Source organism: Stegastes partitus, unplaced genomic scaffold (genome assembly GCF_000690725.1).
Source record: "Stegastes partitus isolate 25-593 unplaced genomic scaffold, Stegastes_partitus-1.0.2 Scaffold314, whole genome shotgun sequence".
Taxonomy (NCBI): Eukaryota; Metazoa; Chordata; class Actinopteri; family Pomacentridae; genus Stegastes; species Stegastes partitus.
Genome location: NW_007578045.1, coordinates 83,933 through 105,364, shown reverse-complemented (window position 1 = coordinate 105,364; position 21,432 = coordinate 83,933). Strand labels below are relative to the sequence as shown.

The 21,432-nt window shown below is 42.5% G+C and overlaps 2 protein-coding genes across 6 annotated transcripts in view; one reads left to right on the top strand and one right to left on the bottom strand.

Annotated features, from left to right (window-relative positions):
* Window positions 1-2,829, top strand: part of nolc1 (nucleolar and coiled-body phosphoprotein 1) — an 8,884-nt gene extending 6,055 nt beyond the window's left edge. For both annotated transcript variants that reach the window (XM_008283456.1, XM_008283455.1), the window contains exons 12-15: window positions 1-1,228; window positions 1,327-1,457; window positions 1,556-1,639; window positions 1,737-2,829. In XM_008283456.1, the coding sequence (XP_008281678.1) occupies window positions 1-1,228; window positions 1,327-1,457; window positions 1,556-1,639; window positions 1,737-1,895 (1,602 nt within the window). In that variant the 3' untranslated portion in view covers window positions 1,896-2,829. The remainder of the gene's footprint in view (window positions 1,229-1,326; window positions 1,458-1,555; window positions 1,640-1,736) is intronic.
* Window positions 2,830-6,357: 3,528 nt separating this feature from the next.
* The window catches only part of micu1 (mitochondrial calcium uptake 1), a 34,090-nt gene continuing 19,015 nt past the window's right edge, over window positions 6,358-21,432 (bottom strand). For 2 of the 4 annotated variants that reach the window (XM_008283450.1, XM_008283453.1), the window contains 8 exons: window positions 18,341-18,346; window positions 17,415-17,529; window positions 15,113-15,195; window positions 14,351-14,551; window positions 12,764-12,901; window positions 10,700-10,808; window positions 7,493-7,582; window positions 6,358-7,289 (listed from right to left, as the gene is read on the bottom strand). In XM_008283450.1, coding sequence (XP_008281672.1) covers window positions 7,129-7,289; window positions 7,493-7,582; window positions 10,700-10,808; window positions 12,764-12,901; window positions 14,351-14,551; window positions 15,113-15,195; window positions 17,415-17,529; window positions 18,341-18,346 — 903 coding nt within the window. In that variant the 3' untranslated portion in view covers window positions 6,358-7,128. The remainder of the gene's footprint in view (window positions 7,290-7,492; window positions 7,583-10,699; window positions 10,809-12,763; window positions 12,902-14,350; window positions 14,552-15,112; window positions 15,196-17,414; window positions 17,530-18,340; window positions 18,347-21,432) is intronic. The other 2 variants (XM_008283452.1, XM_008283454.1) reach the window with 1 other exon arrangement.

Genomic DNA, 21,432 nt, shown 5'->3' with positions numbered 1-21,432 from the left:
AAGACTGCAGCTAAGCCTGCTGCTGCAGCAGAAAGCAGCTCAGACTCTGATTCCTCCTCTGAGGATGAAGAGCCAGTGAAGGCCAAGGCAACAGCAGCTAAACCAGCTACCCCAGCCTCAGAGCCTGCTACTCCGGCAGCTAAGCCTGCAGCCAAGCCTGCTGCTGCAGCAGAAAGCAGCTCAGACTCTGACTCCTCCTCCGAGGATGAAGAGCCAGTGAAGGCCAAGGCAAAGGCAACAGCAGCTAAACCAGCTACCCCAGCCTCAAAGCCTGCTACTCCGGCAGCTAAGACTGCTGCTGCAGCAGAAAGCAGCTCAGACTCCGATTCCTCCTCTGAGGATGAAGAGCCAGCTAAGGCCAAAGCAACAGCAGCTAAACCAGCTACCCCAGCCTCAAAGCCTGTTACTCCGGCAGCTAAGCCTGCCACTGCAGCAGAAAGCAGCTCAGAGTCTGACTCCTCTTCTGAAGATGAAGAACCTGTCAAGGCTAAACCTGCTGTGGCTAAAGCAGCTACCCCAGCCTCAAAGTCTGCTACACCTGCAGGAAAGACTGCTGCAGCAGATAGCAGCTCTGAGTCCTCTTCTGACGATGAGGAAGAACCAGTGAAAGCCAAGCCAACAGCAGCAGCAGCTAAACCAGCTACCCCTGCTTCAAAGCCCGTCTCCAGTGCAGCAGCAGAAAGCAGCTCTGACAGTGACAGTTCAGACTCTGAGGATGAACCACCCAAGCCTGCAGTCAAGAAACAAGCCCCTGCAGCAGCCAAGAAACCTGCAGCTGCTAACGCCACAAAGGCTCCTGCAGACTCCAGTGATGACAGCTCCAGCGATGAGGAGGAACCCAAGAAGGCAGCACCACCATCCAAGCCTGCAGCTGCAGCTTCATCAAAGAAAGCTGAGGAGAGCAGCTCTGACTCCTCAGATAGCTCTGATTCAGAGACAGAGACCACCCCTGCTAAGCCTGTTGTCACCAACGGCAAGACAGCAACCCCCAAGACAGCCACCACAGCAGTAAAGGCTGCAGCAAAGCCGGCAGAGTCGTCATCCAGCGACAGCAGCTCTGAAGAAGAGGAAGAGGCCAATAAGAGTACTGTAAAACCTGCTACGCCAGCCAAGACAACCCCAGCAGCAAAACCTAAAGAGAGCAGTAGCAGCTCCTCAGACAGTTCATCAGATGAGGAGGAAGCTCCGCGTAAAGCAGCCACTGCACCCACCACCCCAACAGCGAATAGTAAGTCCCAACCATAACCAACCAAAACCAGGCTTTCAGCATTTGTCTGCATATTAGCTGTAGTGGTACACAGTTGTTACAGCTGGTGATTTTTGCAGGTACCAATGGAAAGAGAAAAAGGGATGAAGAATCCTCAGAAAGTGAAGAGGAGGAGGAGATGGAAGTAAAGACGCCAAAAAATAAGAAAGCACCAACCACACCACAGACGTTCCCTAAAGCCAATAAGAAGGTAAGAGACGAACTTGGTCTTAAGTTGCCAGCAAATGTTGGATTTAATGCTGGATGAAGTCATGGTCTTAATTTGATGGAAATGACTTTGTCTTTCAGTCTACCAACGTACCCTTTCGTAGAATAGTTGAGGAAAAAGTAGATGTGGATCCCCGTCTTGCAGACAACTCTTTTGACGCCAAAGTAAGTTCAGCAACCAGTTGAATTGTTCTCACAGCAGCTGTGCACATTACGGTTGCCAGGCTGACCCAGTCATCTTCTTTCGTCTTTGCCGTTCCAGCTTGGAGCTAATGGGGACTGGGGCCAGAAAGCTAACGACGTGCTCAGGTTCACAAAAGGCAAATCATTCCGTCATGAAAAGACAAAGAAGAAGAGGGGAAGCTACCGCGGGGGAGCCATCTCCACAACAATCAACTCAATCAAGTTTGACAGCGACTGAGTAACCTTCTCAGTCGGGTCCCTCCAACTCGAACTGTACCGTACCTGTGTGGTCAGGAATATCAATTGTCTGCCCCCAACCCCACCCACACCCTCCTGTAAACAGTCTCTGCCATCACCAGACAGAAGAATGGACCCATAGAGCTGAGCTGGCACTTTCATTTAGCGTGCTGTTAGTCTGCAATGAAGACTGATGGCTGATCTGAAGTAACAGTTTAGTGGAGCTGTGGCAGCTGGTAAAATATGTTCACAGCTGTCACATCAGGCTGTAGTGGTTGACACCCATGTGACATTATTACTTATGGCCACTAGGTGGCTGCAGGCCATCAGCTAATGTTAAAAAGCCAGGATATGTGTGTTGGGCCCTTATCCTTGTTTTGACTTAATTCTCAAATGATGAATGTTCTGTCATGATTTTGTGACATAAATTTCTCATTTATCTATGTATGAATGACAGCCATCCATCATAATACATTCTTTATTATGTGAAAGAAAATGCTATTGATTTTTAATGGTTTGCTTGGGTTTTTGTTGGTTTTTGTCAGTTCTTATTTGGCCACATTTAAATGTAGAGAGGGTGTGTTTGGGCTTTTCTCCTAACATTACAAGAAAACACTATTGAGTAGAGCAGAGTTTTGTACTGTGTATTTATTATGTTTTATTCCATTTCAACCTTTAGGACCTACAGAGTCTTTTTGGTATTCTCAAGGAATTTTGCTTTTAAATCATTGTTTCTTCTGATGTTAGGTTGCCCTCATCATCCCTCCCTATTCTGTTCATCAGTGGTATTGACTTTGTTATTCACAAACATGACTGAGAGCCATGTTTGTTCCAATTATTTGAACTTACTGTATGGATTTCTGTGTACCGCTGTTATTTTTTTATTCTAGCAATTAAAAGATCTAACAGTTTAAATGTTACTGAGATCAAATTTATGATTTTTGTGCATGTTTTTAGGTCTTCCTTTCAAAATGAAACTTATACTTGGAATTTGTCAGGCACTTTCTTACAGAGCTGTGTTCATTCAGCTGAGTTTGACATGCAAATGTGGAGGAAGTCAGTGTTTTTCTGGTAGCCATCTACAAATATCAAGCTGCTATGTGTCTACAGTCGAGCTGTGGTATTTAGAAAAAGTCAGTCTAAAAATAATTTAAAATCTGTTATTTTAAGCAATCAGATGATCTATAGTAGTACAGGCTGTCTTTGGGGATGCAGTCTGGACGATGATTCAGGCAATCACCCACAAAGTAGATGTAAAGTTTTTATAAGGCCACTAGATGGCAGTGGTGAAGTTCAAGTTGCAAATGTGGAACTAAAGTACAGTATGTGAACTGTCACTTGCCTTTCTGCTTTTTAAAAAAAAATTCTGTACTGAACGTGTACACGAGATTTTACGGTTTCACTAAATGCAGTCAGGCGTGCCAAGATTTGCATATGTAGTCATAACGGTAAGAGAATACTCTATTAAAGGGCTACTCCACCAATTTTTGCACTTTCAAAATTGGGAAGCATAAAAAGATGCAGATATTTGTACTATTAGTCCCTAAAATCAGTCAACCCCCAAAAGGATTGGACGCTCCAACTTATGTAGCACTGGAGCTGATATGACACAACCAGGGTTGTTTTCTGGGATTTTTAAAAGAACTACATTTATAAAAGACAGGGTAGTACAAGCACCCTTTTAAAGAATACATTTTTCCATTTTGCTAACTCAGCTTCAGACTCATCTGAACATTTTTTTTGACCAAATTATTTACATTGAAAACAGTATATTTGGCTGGTTTCAGAGCTCTAAATTACATGTACAGCTTCAAATTAGTAACTAAATTCATGTTAGTCACATGGTTTATAGCAGTTAGTTAAATGAGATTTATTGTTAATGTACCTGATCCAGGCTGGTTCACCTCTTACCTCAAATTAAACGTTCACTGGGGTCAGATATGACTGTAATGTATTACTAACTATACATTCTCAGTAGGCCTCATTATCTGTAACCACACTCAGCTACTGTTCTCACTAAAACCTCAGTCCAACAAGATTCTAAACCTGTCTGAGCATTTTACAGCACAGCAGTAATAAATTTGCAATTGCTTTGGCAGTTTTTGTCACTCTCTGTCCGTACAAAGCATAAGCAGTTGTCATTTGATGTTGGCTGGTTGTACCTTGCAGCTGTAAAGGATTTTTGGATTGTATCAGAAAATGACTCCCTTTATTCCCCCTCAGATTCACCTCTAAGCAGGCCTTGGTGGAAAGTCAGTTACTTGCTTTTAGTGTGCACAGACTGCAGTGGCTTGGATACAGCAGTACTCCAATTTTAGTAGCTTTAAAGTGCTTGAATTATTTTGAAATTTTATCCTCTCAACCCCTTCTGGTCAAGTGGGCGAAGTGATTCAGAGGCTGTATAATTTGGATGCAATGTAACACTGACTAGCTAAACTCTATTTATCTGAACAGCAGAGGTTCTGTTAGCATTAACTCATAATACCCGTCAGATGGCACATCGCATACGACCTAACGAAGCATTCACTCACTGCTTTCCTCAAGGCCTATGCACAGTTGAAGTCCATACTGTTCATGTGCACACACTATGGAAATGTAGTGAACATGTCTGATTACACACGAACTGATTGCACAGAAAGAGCTGTTGACTTAAGAGGGAGGTCTGCAGTCACTCCAGATACAGCCCCCCTCCCATCTCTGACAACAGTTAACCATTGAGCGTTGCTTCAGTGCTCACCAAGCGGAGAAACTTGACAGGGCGTGCTTTGCTTGAGGTTTACATGGATGAGCTGTTGAGAAGCTGGGGTGGGGGGTGCAGTGTGGCAGTACTGTAGAGCTGCTACTGGGCATTTTTTCAGTGCAGATTCCACTGTGGTTGAGAGAGTCCATGCCTCCATTTGGAGGCTGTAAGCTGTAGCCTACGAAGGCACACGGGGGGCTTTCACCGACTTTTTGAAAACAGAGAAGGCAACTGTTTTGCTTTATTGGTATTGCACTAAATAAAGGTTAACTGATTGTTTTTGTTGACTTACAGAAAAAAAAAGATTTTGTTGTTAAATTGGATAAATGACTTGAAGTGAAAGAATTTTAAATTAGGCAAAAAAAAAAAACAAACACCGGCTCCAGCTTCCTAAATGGGTAATTTTGCTATTTTTCTCTGTTCTATAACATCAATTCCATGTTTTTTCTGTGTTTTCTGTGTTCAGACTGGTGGATAAACATCAATTAAACTGATATAACCACAACATTAAAACCACTTGATCGTGTGGCTCTAATGCAATGTTCTGCTGGGAAATTATTATCATTTAAGTCCTGTCATTCGTGTGAATTTACTTTTGACACACAACACCTACCCAAACATTGCTGCAGACCGCCCCCACCGTTATAGCATTCCCTCCCAGCAGGACAGTGCATCCTACCACACCTCCAAAACTGCTCGGCAACAGCTTGAGGAACAACACTAAGAGCCCAAGTTGTCAAACATCCCAGATGGAGCATCTATAGGATGTGCCAGAAAAATCTCAGTCCATTGATGCCTCATCCTGCAACCCACAGGACACATAGGTTCTGCCATCCCGGTGCCAGACACCATAAGACGCCTCCAGAGGTTCTATGTCCACGTGCCAATGGAGCAAAACTGGCTTGGTGACATGAGACGGAACTACACAACATTTGGCAGGTGGTTGTGTCTTGTCAGTACATACTGGCATTAGGCTATCCTTCTAGAGTTGGCAAAACTCTCCTACTTCATGGGCAAAATAAATCAATAAAAATCCAACTAATTACATAAAATGTCTGACACAAGAATCGTCTTCTTAGGAAATGAAAGCTGACTTTTTGGACATACATGGTGTTTACTTTATGACAAGGGTTATAACACAGTTGATAGAACAGCGATGCACCAGTGGTGAAAATGTTAAAAATCACGTGTGATTGCACGCCAGCTTTAAGCTCTGCAAAGAACAAGGGTAAAGAATACTGATGAGAGGCCCTTCAACCTAATCTCCTGCCTAGCAATCACTCCTGAGCACCACTTCCGTCTGTCAGTCGGAATATGTGCAAGAAAGCAAGCCAGCTTGTTTCGGGCCAATGCAGCACAGTGTGTGTGTACAGAGGGGCCACAGGACAATCTTTTAATGGGCAGTGGAGGCAGAAGACTGCCCATCCCGTCCATTTCAATTAGACAAAACTGCTGACTGCTCGTGCGCACATACATTACCATCATTTTCTTCCTCCGGAGCACGCTCAGAGCCAATGGATACAATCAGCAGTGCGTTTTTTTTTTTTCACGAAAAATGTTACACCCCACTTCATTACACACGACAAACGACTTCCTCGGTGCACCGTAGATTAGTCTTGCTAATCCCTCGCTGTGTTTCTCTTAGTCAAAGAGTGAAAACGAGAACATGGCAGGACAACAATCGAACGTACAAGTCGAGCATTTAGAAATAAAGCTTGATCAGTTTTACTTATTAAAACATCTTTTAATAGAGTATTACTTTCAACATCCATCTTATATAAAGTGTTTCAGTGAGCAATAATAATCAGAAGAATACACACTTTGAACAGTACAGTACAAGCGTCGTTGATCTTTTATGGGACAGAATGCAAGGAATAAGGATACCTGGAACGAGCAGAGCGAATGAAGAGGTTCTAGCAACATTACAGACTTCTGCTCTGTCCCTCCAAAGAAATAACTAAGGGTCTGTTGTCAGTATAGAACAGACAGACTGGAGCTTTTATACAGCTGAAGGTCAAATAGGAGTGATAGCTCTTCTTGTCTTGCTTTTTGCTGTAAAACGCATTAAACAGAATAGGAAAGTGGCGTTTTGTTTTTTTGTTTTTTTTAGTGTCTCCCAAACAACGTTCATGGATTGATGCTGCTTTTCTTTCTTTCTTTCTTTCTTTTTTTTTTAAAGAATAAACATACAAACTTTGCATATTGTAAAATATACAGATACCCAGGATCCCTTCAACAGGCACACTGGAAAAGCATTTCAGGACACGCTGCACTGCATCAAGATGCTTCAGTCATTATATTGATGGCATGAACTACAGCAACATGCAGTAATGATTGGCAATGCCTCTCAGGGCTGCAGCCTTAATGAGTTCAATGCATTAATTGTCTATTTAAATTCTCGAAAACCTGTTGAAGGAGAATGCCTTTGCTGGGTGATGTTGCCTTATTCACACGCTGTCTTTCTCTCTCGCTCACACGTTGTCACCTGTCTCTATTATGTCTTTGGTGTGGCAAAGTCCCAGGCAGTATCCTGGGCACACTTCCACATGGCACGCACCAGCCGGGTGAAGCCCATGTCCTTGGGTTTCTCCAGCCCACGCATCAGCCGCTGCTTCATGATGGCTATGAACTCTTTATTACTCAGCTCTCCATTCCCTAAGGAAGACAGACAAGAGGAGAAGCGGAGAAGCGCGGGGGGGTGACGGACAGGAGAGGGGGGGATGATGAAATAATAGGAGACAAGCACGAAAGAGAGGGATATGACTTCCATTTATTGATGATTTCCACCTCTGGAGGCATCATTTTCTTTCCATAAATATTTACAGGCGAGAGGTATGATGAGCCTGTCAGCTACTTACCATCACAGTCGAACAGAGCAAACACCACATCGCACACATGATCCGACAACTCCACCTTGGCGACAGTGCGAGCCACCTGCCTCATGGTAACTGAGAGACAGAGGGAGGGAACCACACACAGAAAGATTCATCGTTTGAGTGGGACAAGGGTGCAAGTGGACACAGACTCACATGAGTCAGCTTATAAATGGCCCAAGTCAAGAACACTATGTGCGGCGTTAAATAGAGGGCAGGGTTTCCATTCATCAGTAAGATTGTCTGACAGACACAAGAGAGCAAGAAGGGGCTAAGAGGAGGAGCATACAGCATCATCTAGACATCTAGCTGAGAATGAGACTGAGAGAAAGAGACGAGGGGATGCAGATTTACACAGACACGAGTCACGTGGACTCTCTGAGTATGATTGGTTCTTGTGTAGCATCAGTTGCCCTAAATTCTAAATGCTTTCAAATAACAGATGATGGTCTGTTTCGAGGGACTGGCTCTACACCATCCATCTCAGACATTTAATTTTTGTTTTGCCTATCTGCTCTGTTGTCTATCACTGTTCTACTCTACATCAAGGAGATGGTTGCGCAGGCTTCCACTGCAGGGGTGCATGTGCAGCAACACCACGGCTCCCCAAAAGTGAAGCCAATACAGCCTGACTGCTCCCTTGTGGCTGGCTGTTAGTTCAGAAAGCGTTTGATTTGATATGCAGCTGAGTTTTCTCTAAGTAGAGCACACATTTTAAACATCAATATCGCAGTCGATCATGTTCATTTAATTGCGGGAAGCCAAAATCTTAATTAATATTCGATTAATTGTTGTGAAGCCCGTGCACAAAGGAAGAATAGAAATGGAGGCACAGAACCGGGAGAAAGATCATTTCAGAAGAACGCTGAAAATTTTGTTAGCTTTAACAATAATTATTGATTGTCAGACTTCAAAAGGAACAAGTGAAGGAGGAAGGAATGAAACGATGAGAGCCAGGATGAGCAAAAAAATGACTGGCAAAAAATCATCCTGCAAATGGAAAATGAGCCCAATCACACCACCATGAGCCTCATTAGTGGCCTTTTATTCTACCTTTAAAAGAGACAATGTGCACATCCAGATTTTACACACCCACGTATGAGAAAGTGTACTGAACGGGTGTGAAATTGTTGGATTTGAGAGTGAGATGAAAGAAATTGAAAAAGAGAAACAAAGACATAAAAGAGCAGAGGGAAAAAATGCACAAGCTCCTTTGGGCCTGAAATGTAGAGAGACGGTTTCAGTTCGTGGACAATGCTAGGATGTAGATAATTTGCAGACGCATGCCTGGCAGCTCTCCATGAAACCGTAGCAGCCTGATGTTTTCGATACCGCTTCACAAACATACTGACACACATACATGCGCTTGTTCCTGTGCAGACATGCAGTTGAAACCAAACAAGCACCCCGGGGTAGCCCCTGTGCTCCCTTAACGCAGCAGCTGTTTCATCAGTGACTCAGAACTAATAGATGTGCAGAAAGGAATCATATGGAGGCCTATTGAAGGGCTAAATCATTGCATTAAATGAAGGAAATATTGAGTCATCAAACCATTGCTTTATTAAAAAAGCTACAGGTCTCATATGCCAGTGCTGCTCTCACATTAAATTGAAATTCATTGCTAGGTTCTGACAAATGAATTCAGTAATAATGAAATTGTTGAGGCAGATAAAGGAAGCGAGAGTAATTTAATGACTGATTCCACAGTTAGTTATTAGTCTTCTTGAATAATTACTGTAAATATAATCAGCAGAGAGAATGGCACCACCGCAGCCAAGTCTGTGTTACATTTAAAGTTGTTAGGACGTACTACAGAAAAAAAAACTTTTTTTTTTTTTTAAACCTTGTTAACATGTCTATATGGTGTTTTTATATGCGGGAAGATATATCATGAGTGAAATAACATGTAACATCATGGCTGAGTACTTCCACCTTGGCTGTGCGGTGTACCAGTGACAGTCTGAAAAACATGGATTCAGACTTCCAGAGTTTTACATGTGACTAACTTAAGGAACCAATCCTGTCAACTTTGCAAGGTTAGGCTTTCTGATAACTATTCTTCATTATTATTCAGCTTACCATTGTGTAGCACAAAGTAGATTTACAGGGTTTAGGCAAAGTAGTGGCTGGTGAGCTGGTGTAGTGCAGTTACAATGAGCAGAGAGGCAAGAAGAGAGAGAGGTGAGGACTTCATGCATCTGCACATTCTAGAGGAAGTAATGGTGCAAAGGTGCTGCTAAGCCATTTTGAGGCAGGGACGAATCATTTTCATGGAAATAACTTCTAAACATGTGACTTATGCGCATAGCTGAGCTTTAGAGGTTAAGTCAATGACCAGAGAATGAAAATGAAAACCCACTTTAAGATGAAAATCGTGGTGTTGAGATTAAGAGTTTGCAGTTGAAGTGACAGACACCTCCATCTCCTCTGTAAGGTAAATAATCTTTCAAAGTATCCTGCTAATGTGTGAACAACTGCTAGTGTACTGTGTGCAACACAAAATCTGACAGCACTTACTCCATGGTATAGTACAGAGAACGCCAATATCTTACTGTCATCAGATATAAAAGTTGCTCTCCTGTTGTATCACTACATACAAAGTGACTACACTTAGTGTTTGTTGCAGTATTATGCCATATCTGCCGTTACCACTGTAACTATAGGTGTCCCCAAATCAATCAGGACTATAATCCTAAGAACTACAATTTCAATTAATAACTGTACTGTTGTTTCCTGTCTCCCACCAGTCTCCAGCCTGCAGATTAAATACATTGCCCTGGAGCTTAGGAGGGAAAGAGCTGCCCTTCAATGATGGGTCAGCCAAGTCACTGGCCCACTGATGATGTTGGCACGTGTCAGTGGGCATCACTATCCTGCAACGTAAGTAGGAAGTGATCTGTTGTGTGTGCATGAGTGGTTCTTAAATTTAAATATGCATACTCCTGCAGGCCTAAGGGAAAAGAAGGTAGATAAATGGACGGATGGACAAACAGATGACAAATGGCTGAGCAAGGATTGGGAGCAAAGCCAGGCCAAAAAAAAAAAAAAAAAAGATGTGGGAAGCAGATCTGGCTGGCTGAGTGTTAACAGCTCTGAAAGGCAGAGGATGAAAGTGACAACAGTTTAAGTCTAAAGGGGAGTAATTAGGAGGATCGAGAGAATGTCAAAGGAAAAGGGCGAATGTGGGTGTACCTTTGTCTATAGAGGCTCCAGCCATGTGGTAGAAACTCAGGGCTGTGTCCACGTCATTCACGTTCTTCAGGAAAGTGAAGAAGTTCTCCACCTCCTCAAATGTGATGCCCTGCACAAGAGTGGAAAACATTAAAAAAACGAGTCTGGGTGGAAAACCCAGTGACAAAGCAGGTACAAATCATTCCTTCGGTTTTATCTAGGCCATTAGAGTATTGCAACCTGGTGATAAATGAGCCAAATATTGTCATGACAAGAGCTGAGACTGCGCAATGCCCTTTGTGGGAGCAGCTCAGCAGTGTGACACAAATGACAAGAGGAAGTGGGCAGAAGCTTTCGGCACACATGGATGAACAGTGTGCCATAGATGGACAGGGAAACAGACTGTCTAAAACACACATGCACATACAGTATATAAGTACAAACAGTCACACAGCTGCTGCACTGCTGATGAGCTCATTTGCAAAGAAAAGTGAGCAGCTGGTGCCGGGCAGTAAATAACACTTTAGTCATTTGCATTGCAGGTAATGCCAACGCTGAGAAAGACAGCAGGATGGAAGAAGAGAGGGTAAACGGTGAAAGAGGGAAAGACAGTGAGAGATGCTTACTGCAGTTTAATTCCTTAGAGACACAACTCTGGCAGCACCAGCCTCATCTTTTTATCATGACTGGGAGGGACAGCCTCAGCCCAGCTTTCTGTTTTGTTTCTCTGCTAATCGCTGTATTTAAGCATCTCTTATCACAGCCCGGTCTGACATCTGTGGTGCTTTAACGTTTAATAACAAACTACTCTGCGATGACTGAAATGTTGGAATGTGAAAAACTGAAATGTGACACGTTGTTGCTGCGACACCTCTCGGGATACGATATGCATGGGCGTAACTTCAGTCACTTGACTAATGGAGCTCGTTACAGTGAAGCAGAACCAGCATGAAGCCAGAGTTCATGTAAAAGCCTGGAAAAAAGGAGACAGATATACATACACTGAAGTTCTCTTCATAACCCTTTACAGCTCCAGTAGTTTTAGGTTTTTCACCCATTTGGTCTGTTCCAGTGGAGACGTTTTAGACTGGGCTCACACTGCATGAGGTTTGGGATGATTTACCTGTTTCATCTCTCCTGACAATCCGAGGAGAAATCTAGTCCAGGATCTTGAAGAGATTATTTGATCATGTGAAGAATTTACAAATCCAGTGCTAAATCTCTTGAACTGCTGTTGTTTGGCTGTTGTCAAGCAGCGCTAAACATTTGAGGCTAATGCTAGCAAGTAAAGTTGCTGTGACACCATCTCCATTTTGTTTACATCTGCTTCCCCATGAGCTCACGTGAGGTGGCACACTGCCTCCTAATGCTCCCTCCAGCATAGTAATCTTATAAACATCCTGCAGTGTGCCACTATTTTCAAATCTCGTGTGTGCCCGTTTGGGATTAGAATGAAAAGAATATCTGTCAAGTCTCTCCTTAGGTGCAATACAACCCTATTTTAAAATCAGTTAGGACTCATGTAGCTTGAGCTCAGCCTTAATGCTTAAAGCAATGTGGCTGCGTTCGGTAAAAGGTGAAGAACAAGTCAAACTTTTTATTGACTATAGAATTTTATAGACTGCACATTCTGAAGTAAAACAAAGTGAGGAGTAAATGACAAGGAAGGAATGCTATGGAGACACTGACAGAGAGAGAGCTTACGGAAAAGCTGAGAGAGGGATGAGGGATTAACTTATGCTCTTCTGCTGAGCAGTGGCTGCTCTGTCTTTGGTCTCATGAAATTGTGATAGTGGTGAGTGGAGAGAGTCAGTGTCGGTCAGGTGGATACCATCAGGCACTGGATGTGCTGTCTTCTGCCAGTGATGTATTACCTCTCATTCCGCCTCTCACCAACACTCACAATGTCCCAGCACCATCTCTTTTTCCCCTCAGGCACACACCGTCTGTCACACCTCCTCCCATGTAGGCCAATTAGTTAAAACATTCACACCACCGCATCACACACCATAAAAACCACAGAGTACCCATCAAATGTCTCACATTTCCACTTAAGCATGAATAAAACTAGTCAGATTTATCTACCTGTGCATCCTTAAACATTTTCTTCAAGCCTTTCTGCATCTGCTTCAGTTTACGAGACTGGACGCCACTGTAAGCCAGCAGCATACCCCCAAACTGTCGCTCAGAGATTCTGCCGTCCACAGGATCATTCCTCTCGAACTGTAGGGGAGAAGAGTGAGACATAGGGAGATTGAGTGCTATGTAGTGGGACAAACAAATTAATGAGAGAGGGAGGGCATGGGGAGATCGTAAACAGTAAATACTGATGTCAGGCTTCACGTTGAATCATGCTTGGAGCTGGCATTGGTGACATTAAATTTGCATGTGCATTTTTTTTTTTACAACGTTCCACTGGAGGATGGCCTAACAACACTGGGCTTTGGCTGTGTCAGGTCAATATAGTTGATTTATATCTGAGGATGTTTGACAGCCACACGACTCACTCCCCTCTTTCTCCTAATGTGTCGACCCCTCAAAACGTTAATTTGTCGCACTTCCAGCAGGCAACACACAACCAAACCAGAAGAAGAGATTTCAAATGTGACGTGACCTTTTATGCACCCATCAAGTCTCTATGCTTTATGATGTCTAAACTCCATTACAGTCCTAGATAGTAGATCTGGATCTTTGCCTTATGATGTGTGGAAATACAGATCGAACACAGACAGTACGTTTTCTCCTTCTTTGTGTCCTCTTGCCTTTAGAAAATCTAAATATTATGCCCTGAAACCAGATTGCAAATTCATTAACTAGGGGTATTACAAGAGTTACAAAAATTAGAGAGGGAATGAGTTAAACATTCAGCAAAAACAATGGCTACAGATGGTGAAATATAGCCTAAGGTGAGCTGTAGCCTCAGCAGTTTGAAAAAAAAAGGCCCAACACATGAGAGGGGGAAAAAAAAACACTTCAGGAATAAGATTACCCATGTTAAAATGATGTCAGCCTTATCTGTGGTATTATGATTTCACTTCTCTGAGCTCTGTGCTATCATTAAGGCCTGACAGATAGCGCTGGCAGATGCTCAGATTGGAGTCCTACTCTTGGAGCTTCAGATGACCATTATGCTTCAGTGTATCAGGCACTACCCACGCTAATTAACAGCATTCCCATATGCTCGACAAAGCTGATCAGTTGTTGTTACCGTAGAGGCATGGTGTCACTCCGAGGAGACAGAAGATGGGTTTTATATTCAACTGTCAAGGGTTTCGGATTGTGACACTGACCAGTGCTGACACGCTATCAACAAAGGGAATTTGTCATCCTCAGTATTGTTTTCTTCTGTTTATTGCATAACATTCACTTGTCACTGCCTCCTTGCTTCTCCCCTGACTCAAATATTTTTTAGTTTACTTGTTAGTTCTATGGGAGCAAATGCAACAAGGGCAGTAAGATTTACTTCCACCCTGCTAGAAAGTTGTTTATTTTCCTCTGCAGTCCCTAATGGGCACAGAGAGACTTAAGACAAAGATTTAAGCTTGGAGAAGAGCTGTGACATTCAAAATAATGAATTATAATTGTACGCATATTACAGTAAATCAGTAGATGAAAACCTCTCCACAGAATCTTCCTCTCTACTTTCACTCATTGACTCTCCTCTTTCATTACCTCTAGTTTGAGCACATCGTGCTGCAGTTTCCTCTGAAACTCCAGGAAGCTGCCAATGGTGAGTTTTCCCTTTAGGTCTTCTCCAAAAAAGTAGGTGGTGAGAGCAGAGCTGCAGCCAGCTGTCTTCAGGGTGTTTCCTGTGGTGGAGCGGTCACGGTGTCGCATGCCCATGCTGGTCTGGGAACGAATGATGCTCTGGACCTACAAATGTCAGTCAGGATGAGTGTGCACATAGGTTTTACAAGGAGTCATTTATTTTCTGGTTTCAAAGGTGCGCAGAAAAAAATATTTAATGAGACAAAGGTCAACAATAAACAGCCTAAGAGATTTGGCTAAAACTGGCTTGATGTATACAGAGCAATATGTTAAGCCATATTTCAAAGCTGTTGAAACTATTTTAAAAAAATCTTCTGTTCATTGTTGTAGATAATGAGGTATAAGAATAAAACTCTCTACATGAATAATACTGTGCATGTACGACTGTATATGATAAACCCAGACCCATTAACACAGATGACAGAGCACAGCACTTATCTCGTCTCTTTGAGAAAATGTCACATTGATGGAGATCAGTGCAGGAACCTACCTCTACTACCTGTCAGTGTGTGTTACTGCAATGCAATCAGATGCTATCAGAGCTCTTAAAGCACAGTCCAAACATGTGGGTTGGCTCTTTTGAGCTTCTGTCTCCTTTAATATGTTATGTGCAGGTTTGTGTGTGTGTCTTGTGCATGTAGAATGTGCTGCTGGTAACAGTCTGACCTGCTCAAACTCCTCCAGGTCCACCTCCCCGTCGCCGTTAAGATCAAACATCTTGAAAGCAATCTCAAAGTTCCTCTGGGGAGCTGGACACCGCAGCAGGCAAACCCACACAAAGAGACACATTCGCAAATCAATCCATCACAATATGAAAACAACAGTCATGGTGGATCGACCCAGACAAAAGCTAAAGAGTTCAATACTGACTCATCATTACACATCAGCTGTGTGGCTCTTCAGCCTTTACCTCACAGGGGTGAGACGAAGCCTCACACAGGGATAATAGGCATCCGACCACACAACAGTTATGACACAATCGGCCCCACTCTCTGCAAACAGTGGGACCGCTAGAACAGATTTTGCACTCTGTATGAGCTTGAATACAGCATTTGCATCAGTAATATATGAAGATATATTTACTCTATTGTCTCCAGTCTGCACACTTTCTGCACTTCAGTGACAACAAGTACTTACTTGTAATGACAACATGACCACAGTCAGTAAATTTTGTTTTAGTGATGTCATTTTAACATTTATAACTACTCCACAGCCATATTTCTATTTCAAATACAACACCCATAAATTACACTGGCAGAATTCTATTTAAGGTGTGTGTGTGTGTGTGTGTGTGTGTGTGTGTGTATATATATATATCCACCCATCCACACACCCACACACACACACTGCATCTCTTCATTTTTTTGCTTTATTAAAATATCCAGACCATAACTCCTAAAATTAATTATCTCTAGACAGAGCTGCTTGCTTTTGAAAAGTTATCTAGATTGTATTATGTTGAGGGACTACGTATACAAGGGCTATATACACCAGAGGGTCAAAGCACTATAATCAACCCGGCCTAATATGCTGTTAGCCTTTCGAATGCCTTCAAACAGCTCTGACCTGCTGAGACCTGGACTCTATAACACCTCTGAAGGTGTCCTGTAGTATCTAGTTCCAGGACACAGCACCTAAACACTATAATTTGGAAGCTGCCTCCGATCAGGCTTCTTCCAGCAATTCCCTTACATCCAGCCACTAGCTCATGGTTTGACTTTCCACAGACCACTCTAGGTAGGTACTCACTACTGGTGCCCAAGAGCATCCCACATGTTTTTGTGATGCTCCAAGCCGTTCATCTGGTTCTAACAATTGGACTTTTATTAAACATGTGAGATAATCAGTTAACTATTTCGATCATCTTAGGTGGTCACAATGTTTTGACTTATCTGTGTAATTCCTAGACCAAAATAATAATCTATGAAACATTAAACTCTTTCATGATATTATATTCTTTGACGCTCACATTTTTACAGTAATTTTGACTACTAACACGATTTACTGCGTTAAACACCCAACACCTTTATGGAAATACTAAAGATTAACCTTTTCTTTGACAAAGGATTCAGACCGCACAAAAATTACAGTTACAAATTCATTAAGTAGATGCTTTTATCCAAAGGATGTACATCTGAAAGCAGATACACATTCATGCACCAGTGGCAGTGTTGCCATGCAAGCTGCCTGCCGTTGGGAGCAACCTCGGGTTCAGTGTCTTGCCCAAGGACATGTTAACTGTGGCAGAGGATCGAACCGCCATCCTTGCAATTAGAGGACGAGCCGCTCTACCACCTGAGCCATAGACGCCCAATAGTTGTAAACATATATGTACCCCTCTGAGGATTGAACCAATGTGTGCATCTGGTAGGCAAAATATATCCTCCATTCTGCTCTTTTGTGGCCATGGTAAATGGATTGAAACCAACCATAATGCATCCTGCCTTGTCTGCTTAAAAATGACTTGTCCTTGAAAACTTCCCTGGGGACTTTCTCCATATGAACGGATTATAATAAATGGTCTAGCTAAGCTGCGGATAAAAGTTTACTAGTCACTGGAGAGGAAAGAGTCAAGATTCATTTTCATTACCACGAACTCTGACATATTCAGAGCAGAGGCATTAATGTGCAATCTATTCCCTTGAACCAGCTAAAACAAACTGATTCTGTGAAATGCAACATCACCAAAGAAGCCAGCCACATTAACTTTGACAGAATCACATCATTCTGAACAGGAAGCTTGCTTTAACCCAGTTTATAATATCATATAAAAAAATTTCACTCCTTTTCACTTTCTGTCTTAGCTGACACAGTAAGAAAGCCAAGAGCAAAGAAGACACGGAAGAGATTATCGAGGGATTTGATTTGTGATCAATGCATAAGATTTAAAGGATGTGGGATTGAATGAGATGAGTCATATGAGCCATTTGATTTCTAGGCAGCCTGCACAGTTCAACAATGTACTTACTGGACAGCACGGTGGTGAGAAAGATGTAGTCAGAGAAGGAGATGAGGCCACATTCTCCCAGTGTGTAAAATATGCTGTCCTCATCTGCAAACTTCTCTCTCTCTTGGGCAATCTTCTGCTCATTGAGGCCAGGACACAAAAAGGAAAAAAGTTATATTAAAAACATTTCACATTATTCAGCACAAGCCTTATAGCTTCTACAGCTGTGGCACAGTGTGTGTGTGTGTATGTGTGTGTGTGTGTGTGTATGTGTGTGTGTGCGAGCAAGTATGTGTGTGTCCGTGAATACAGCTCAATCAGAGACTGGCTATGCTCAAGCACAAAAATCTACACACATACTGTTCTTTCACACACACACACATTAGAAAAAGTCACAGCACAGAAGGATGGTTATGTATATACATATATACATACATATAGGTTATTACAGTAACAGTCATGCAAGTGCTGCATACACATGAAGCCATACAGGCAGGTGAGGATGGCAGTGAGGAACAATTAGTTTGTGGTCAGTTCGAATACAAAACACATTATCCACCAGAGGCTGTACTCACAGTGTGAAATTGACATAAAGAGAGGGAAAACATCACGAGAGACTGTAGCACAAACACACACTATTGATCAAACATATCTGTAACACAAACCTACTGTATTAATCATTAAAAAACAAAGTGACTTGAACGCTCTTTCACACAAACGCACAGTTAACTTGATGTTTTGCTGTTAGCATGTGTATATTGACAGCATTGCATGAAAGTGTGGCTTAAATCACATGCATACAACACACTCAGTGATAAAGAGTTGAAAGACAGTGTCCCACTAGCAGGACGCTCCACCGAACAGATGGACAGAGCATGCCTAGAGAAGGGGTGGTGGAAGAGGAGGGGAGGTGAAGCCTGGGCCACACTGGGCCCACGTGGAGTTACCTCCGTCTGTAAAGGGGTCCATTTCAGAGGAGGATGAGGGAGGAGAAACAACTGTTAGAGAACATCGTGGCCTCTGCTGTCTTTAGCAGGGCCTTGAATGACAAAGACACGCATGTGCATTCATTGTTGCAAACAGCCCACACACACACACATACATAGACCATCTTGTTCAAAACAAGATAATTGGGGGATGACACTCAAAATTAAGGATTCAGTTATGTCTTGTGGTCTCTGGAGTTTGTGATTACAATTAGCATTTCAACTGAAGTGAACTGAATTGATGCAGCTCCATTACGTATTATCGCCAGAGCTGGATGCTGAGCACAAAACATAAGAACACGAAAATTTGGTGCCAACCCCCTTTATAGCATAGCAATTCTTTTACATTCTTTCCCCATGAACCGACTCCCTCCTCATATGATACAGGCTGCATAATGTCTTCTAAGGACAATTGATATGAGCTGATAAAAATGCATCACTATCCCCAATTCATGTCTCTCCTGATAAATAAATATATATGTGAAAAAAAAAAACACTTTTCTTTCATGACACATATCATTGGTGCATTAACATCAACGTATAAGAGAAGGGAGTGGGAGAGAGAAGGGGGAGGTCAAAAGAGAAAAACATTATTTTTCAAACTCTGTTTCTGGTGGAGACAAAGTGACAGACAAAGCAATACCAAAATGCAAAATTGTACTTCAAGAGTTAAAGGCTTCCAGGTGTGAGTGTGAGAGGGTACTCGAAAGAGACAGGTGCATGCATATAGAAAAAACAAAGAGCAAAAAGTGATAGTGATAGTGGTGAGAGTAAAAGAGGTTGGTATTGGCCCCTAGGTTTGCAGCAATTATACGCAGAGAACACCCTCTTGGCCTGAGGTGAGGCAGAGTCCCAATGCCAGTCCACAAAACAGAGACGAAGCACGCACAACAACACAAGTGTGTATTTTAGTGGGCAAGCACGCCCACACAGGCAGCGACACAGCCACGCACACAGGAGGCATAACCACACTGGGCCTCATTATAATGATCTGAACAGAGGCACAGAGCACATTAGGCATAATAGCTCACTTTTTTTAGTGTCCTGAGTCAAGGTCAAAAATACCCCCAAAGAAAAAAGAAAACAAATTCATATGTAATGGTCAAAGTGGACCCAAAAAGCTCATTCATTTGACAAAAAAAGAGAACAAACAAACACAGAGTATACCCTGATACAGCCCCAGTCAGAAATGAACATAATTCTCTCCTTTAGGATCCTACTCTGTAACCACATTCTTCACTGACAATAACCTGACAGCAAAGCTTTCACTCTCTTGCTCTCTCACATACACTGTGTGCTATCTTACTGTACATCTCTCTAACAAGTGTATGATGTAACACTACACTCTCTAAAGCAGACACAGAGGTGTGGAAGTGTGTATGTCAGGTTGTGCTGCTTGTTCCTTATTGGCTTTTTCCCCATGGAGCCTGTGTTGTAAGATCATGCAGTTTTCCCCTTCATCCTCTATCTTTTTGTTACCGGTGCAAGATTCCACTCCCGACTCAAGATATGCAATATTAGGTGCTGCGAGAACAAGCCATTCAGCATTACAAAAATGCATATAGGATATAGAAAAACAGAAAAAGTTTTATCTACAGGACATCCCTATTAGGTTGTTCGATTTCACAGACAGACTGAGTCTTTTTCATCAGTTCTGATTCATCAAACAAGAGGGCATTATGCCTTTAAAACATTCTGCTGAAATTACTAAAAAGATCCCAACTATATTCTGGTCGGTATTTACCACTCATCATGGATTTTTCCCAATGCACTGATCTTCAAATGACTGTGAAACTAATTGCTGCAGCACACAAAATAATTACAAGCGAACACTTGATTTTGTGTGCGATCTGGTGGTTTGTATGCTTGAGTGTGATTTCTTTTAAAATATCCATATTAAGCTGGGTCATGTGTTCACACATGTCTTCATGTGCCAGCTACGTTATGGGCAAGTCCACGGGCTGTGTCCAGATGACAAACTGAACAACCCAACTAGCCTGTGAGCTGAGGCAGAAACCCAGTGCTGACAGAGCTGCTGGCTGAACGGCGCTGGCGGCAGGGCAGTGAAATGTACTGCTGTCATATACACACTATGCATTCTGCGCAACGCTGTCAGTGCGAGAGACTATATACACACAGACAAGGTTACAGGTTTGGTCAGGGCTAATCTCTCCAGACCACTAGGCTAAAGAGCAGCCCAATAGCTGTCCTGGCAAAATTTCAACTCGCCTAGTTTTAAAATGCCAACAAATGAGACCCATACAAGCCAAGTGAAGCACAGTCAGAGGCATGCATGCAAGGGCTAAATTTCCTTCTAATCATTTCACATGAGTGCTTAACAAACACTTTTTAAATACACTATTAAAAGTGACACAGTTAAAAACTTAGACTGCCTACAAAGTTTTAGATTCTTTTAAATGTCTCTGACACACGATCAAAGCTGTAATAAATCATCCTTATTTGGTGGCTTTCTGTGAACTCCAAACATATGTAATATGAACTATTTTACATAATTGAATAAGCCATATGGCACTGCTGTTCTGATGGGTTCAATCATATCACAGCTGTGCTGGTTACAGAGCTAACATTCTGACATCCTGTGCCATCACGTCAAAACAAAAGAAAACAGGCAGCTGATGAAGCAACTGTGATTGAAATGAGACATAATTCAGCACACTATTTTGCAATCCACTTGCATGGATATTTGAATGCTAAAAATGCTATCACTCGATGACCAGGCACCTGGCTTAGAAGCTGATGACCACTTAGACTTGGCCCTCACTAAAAACACTGTACCAGCTGCAGTGCTTTGTTATTGATAGGATCTGTGACCCTGTCCAACACTGCAGCAGCAGACACCGTGGTAACAGGGGAAAAGAGGGAAGTGAATGATGAAAGAATGTGATATTAGCCGCATGGACTGTTCTAACTTTGAAATTTTAATTATCACACTAAAGATAAAATGACTTTTCTAAGATATTGTCTGCGCAGTGTCCTCTAAGTGGCCCAACAAAGACGAATTTATGGGTCTAGGCTGTGATCTGCCTCTGAAG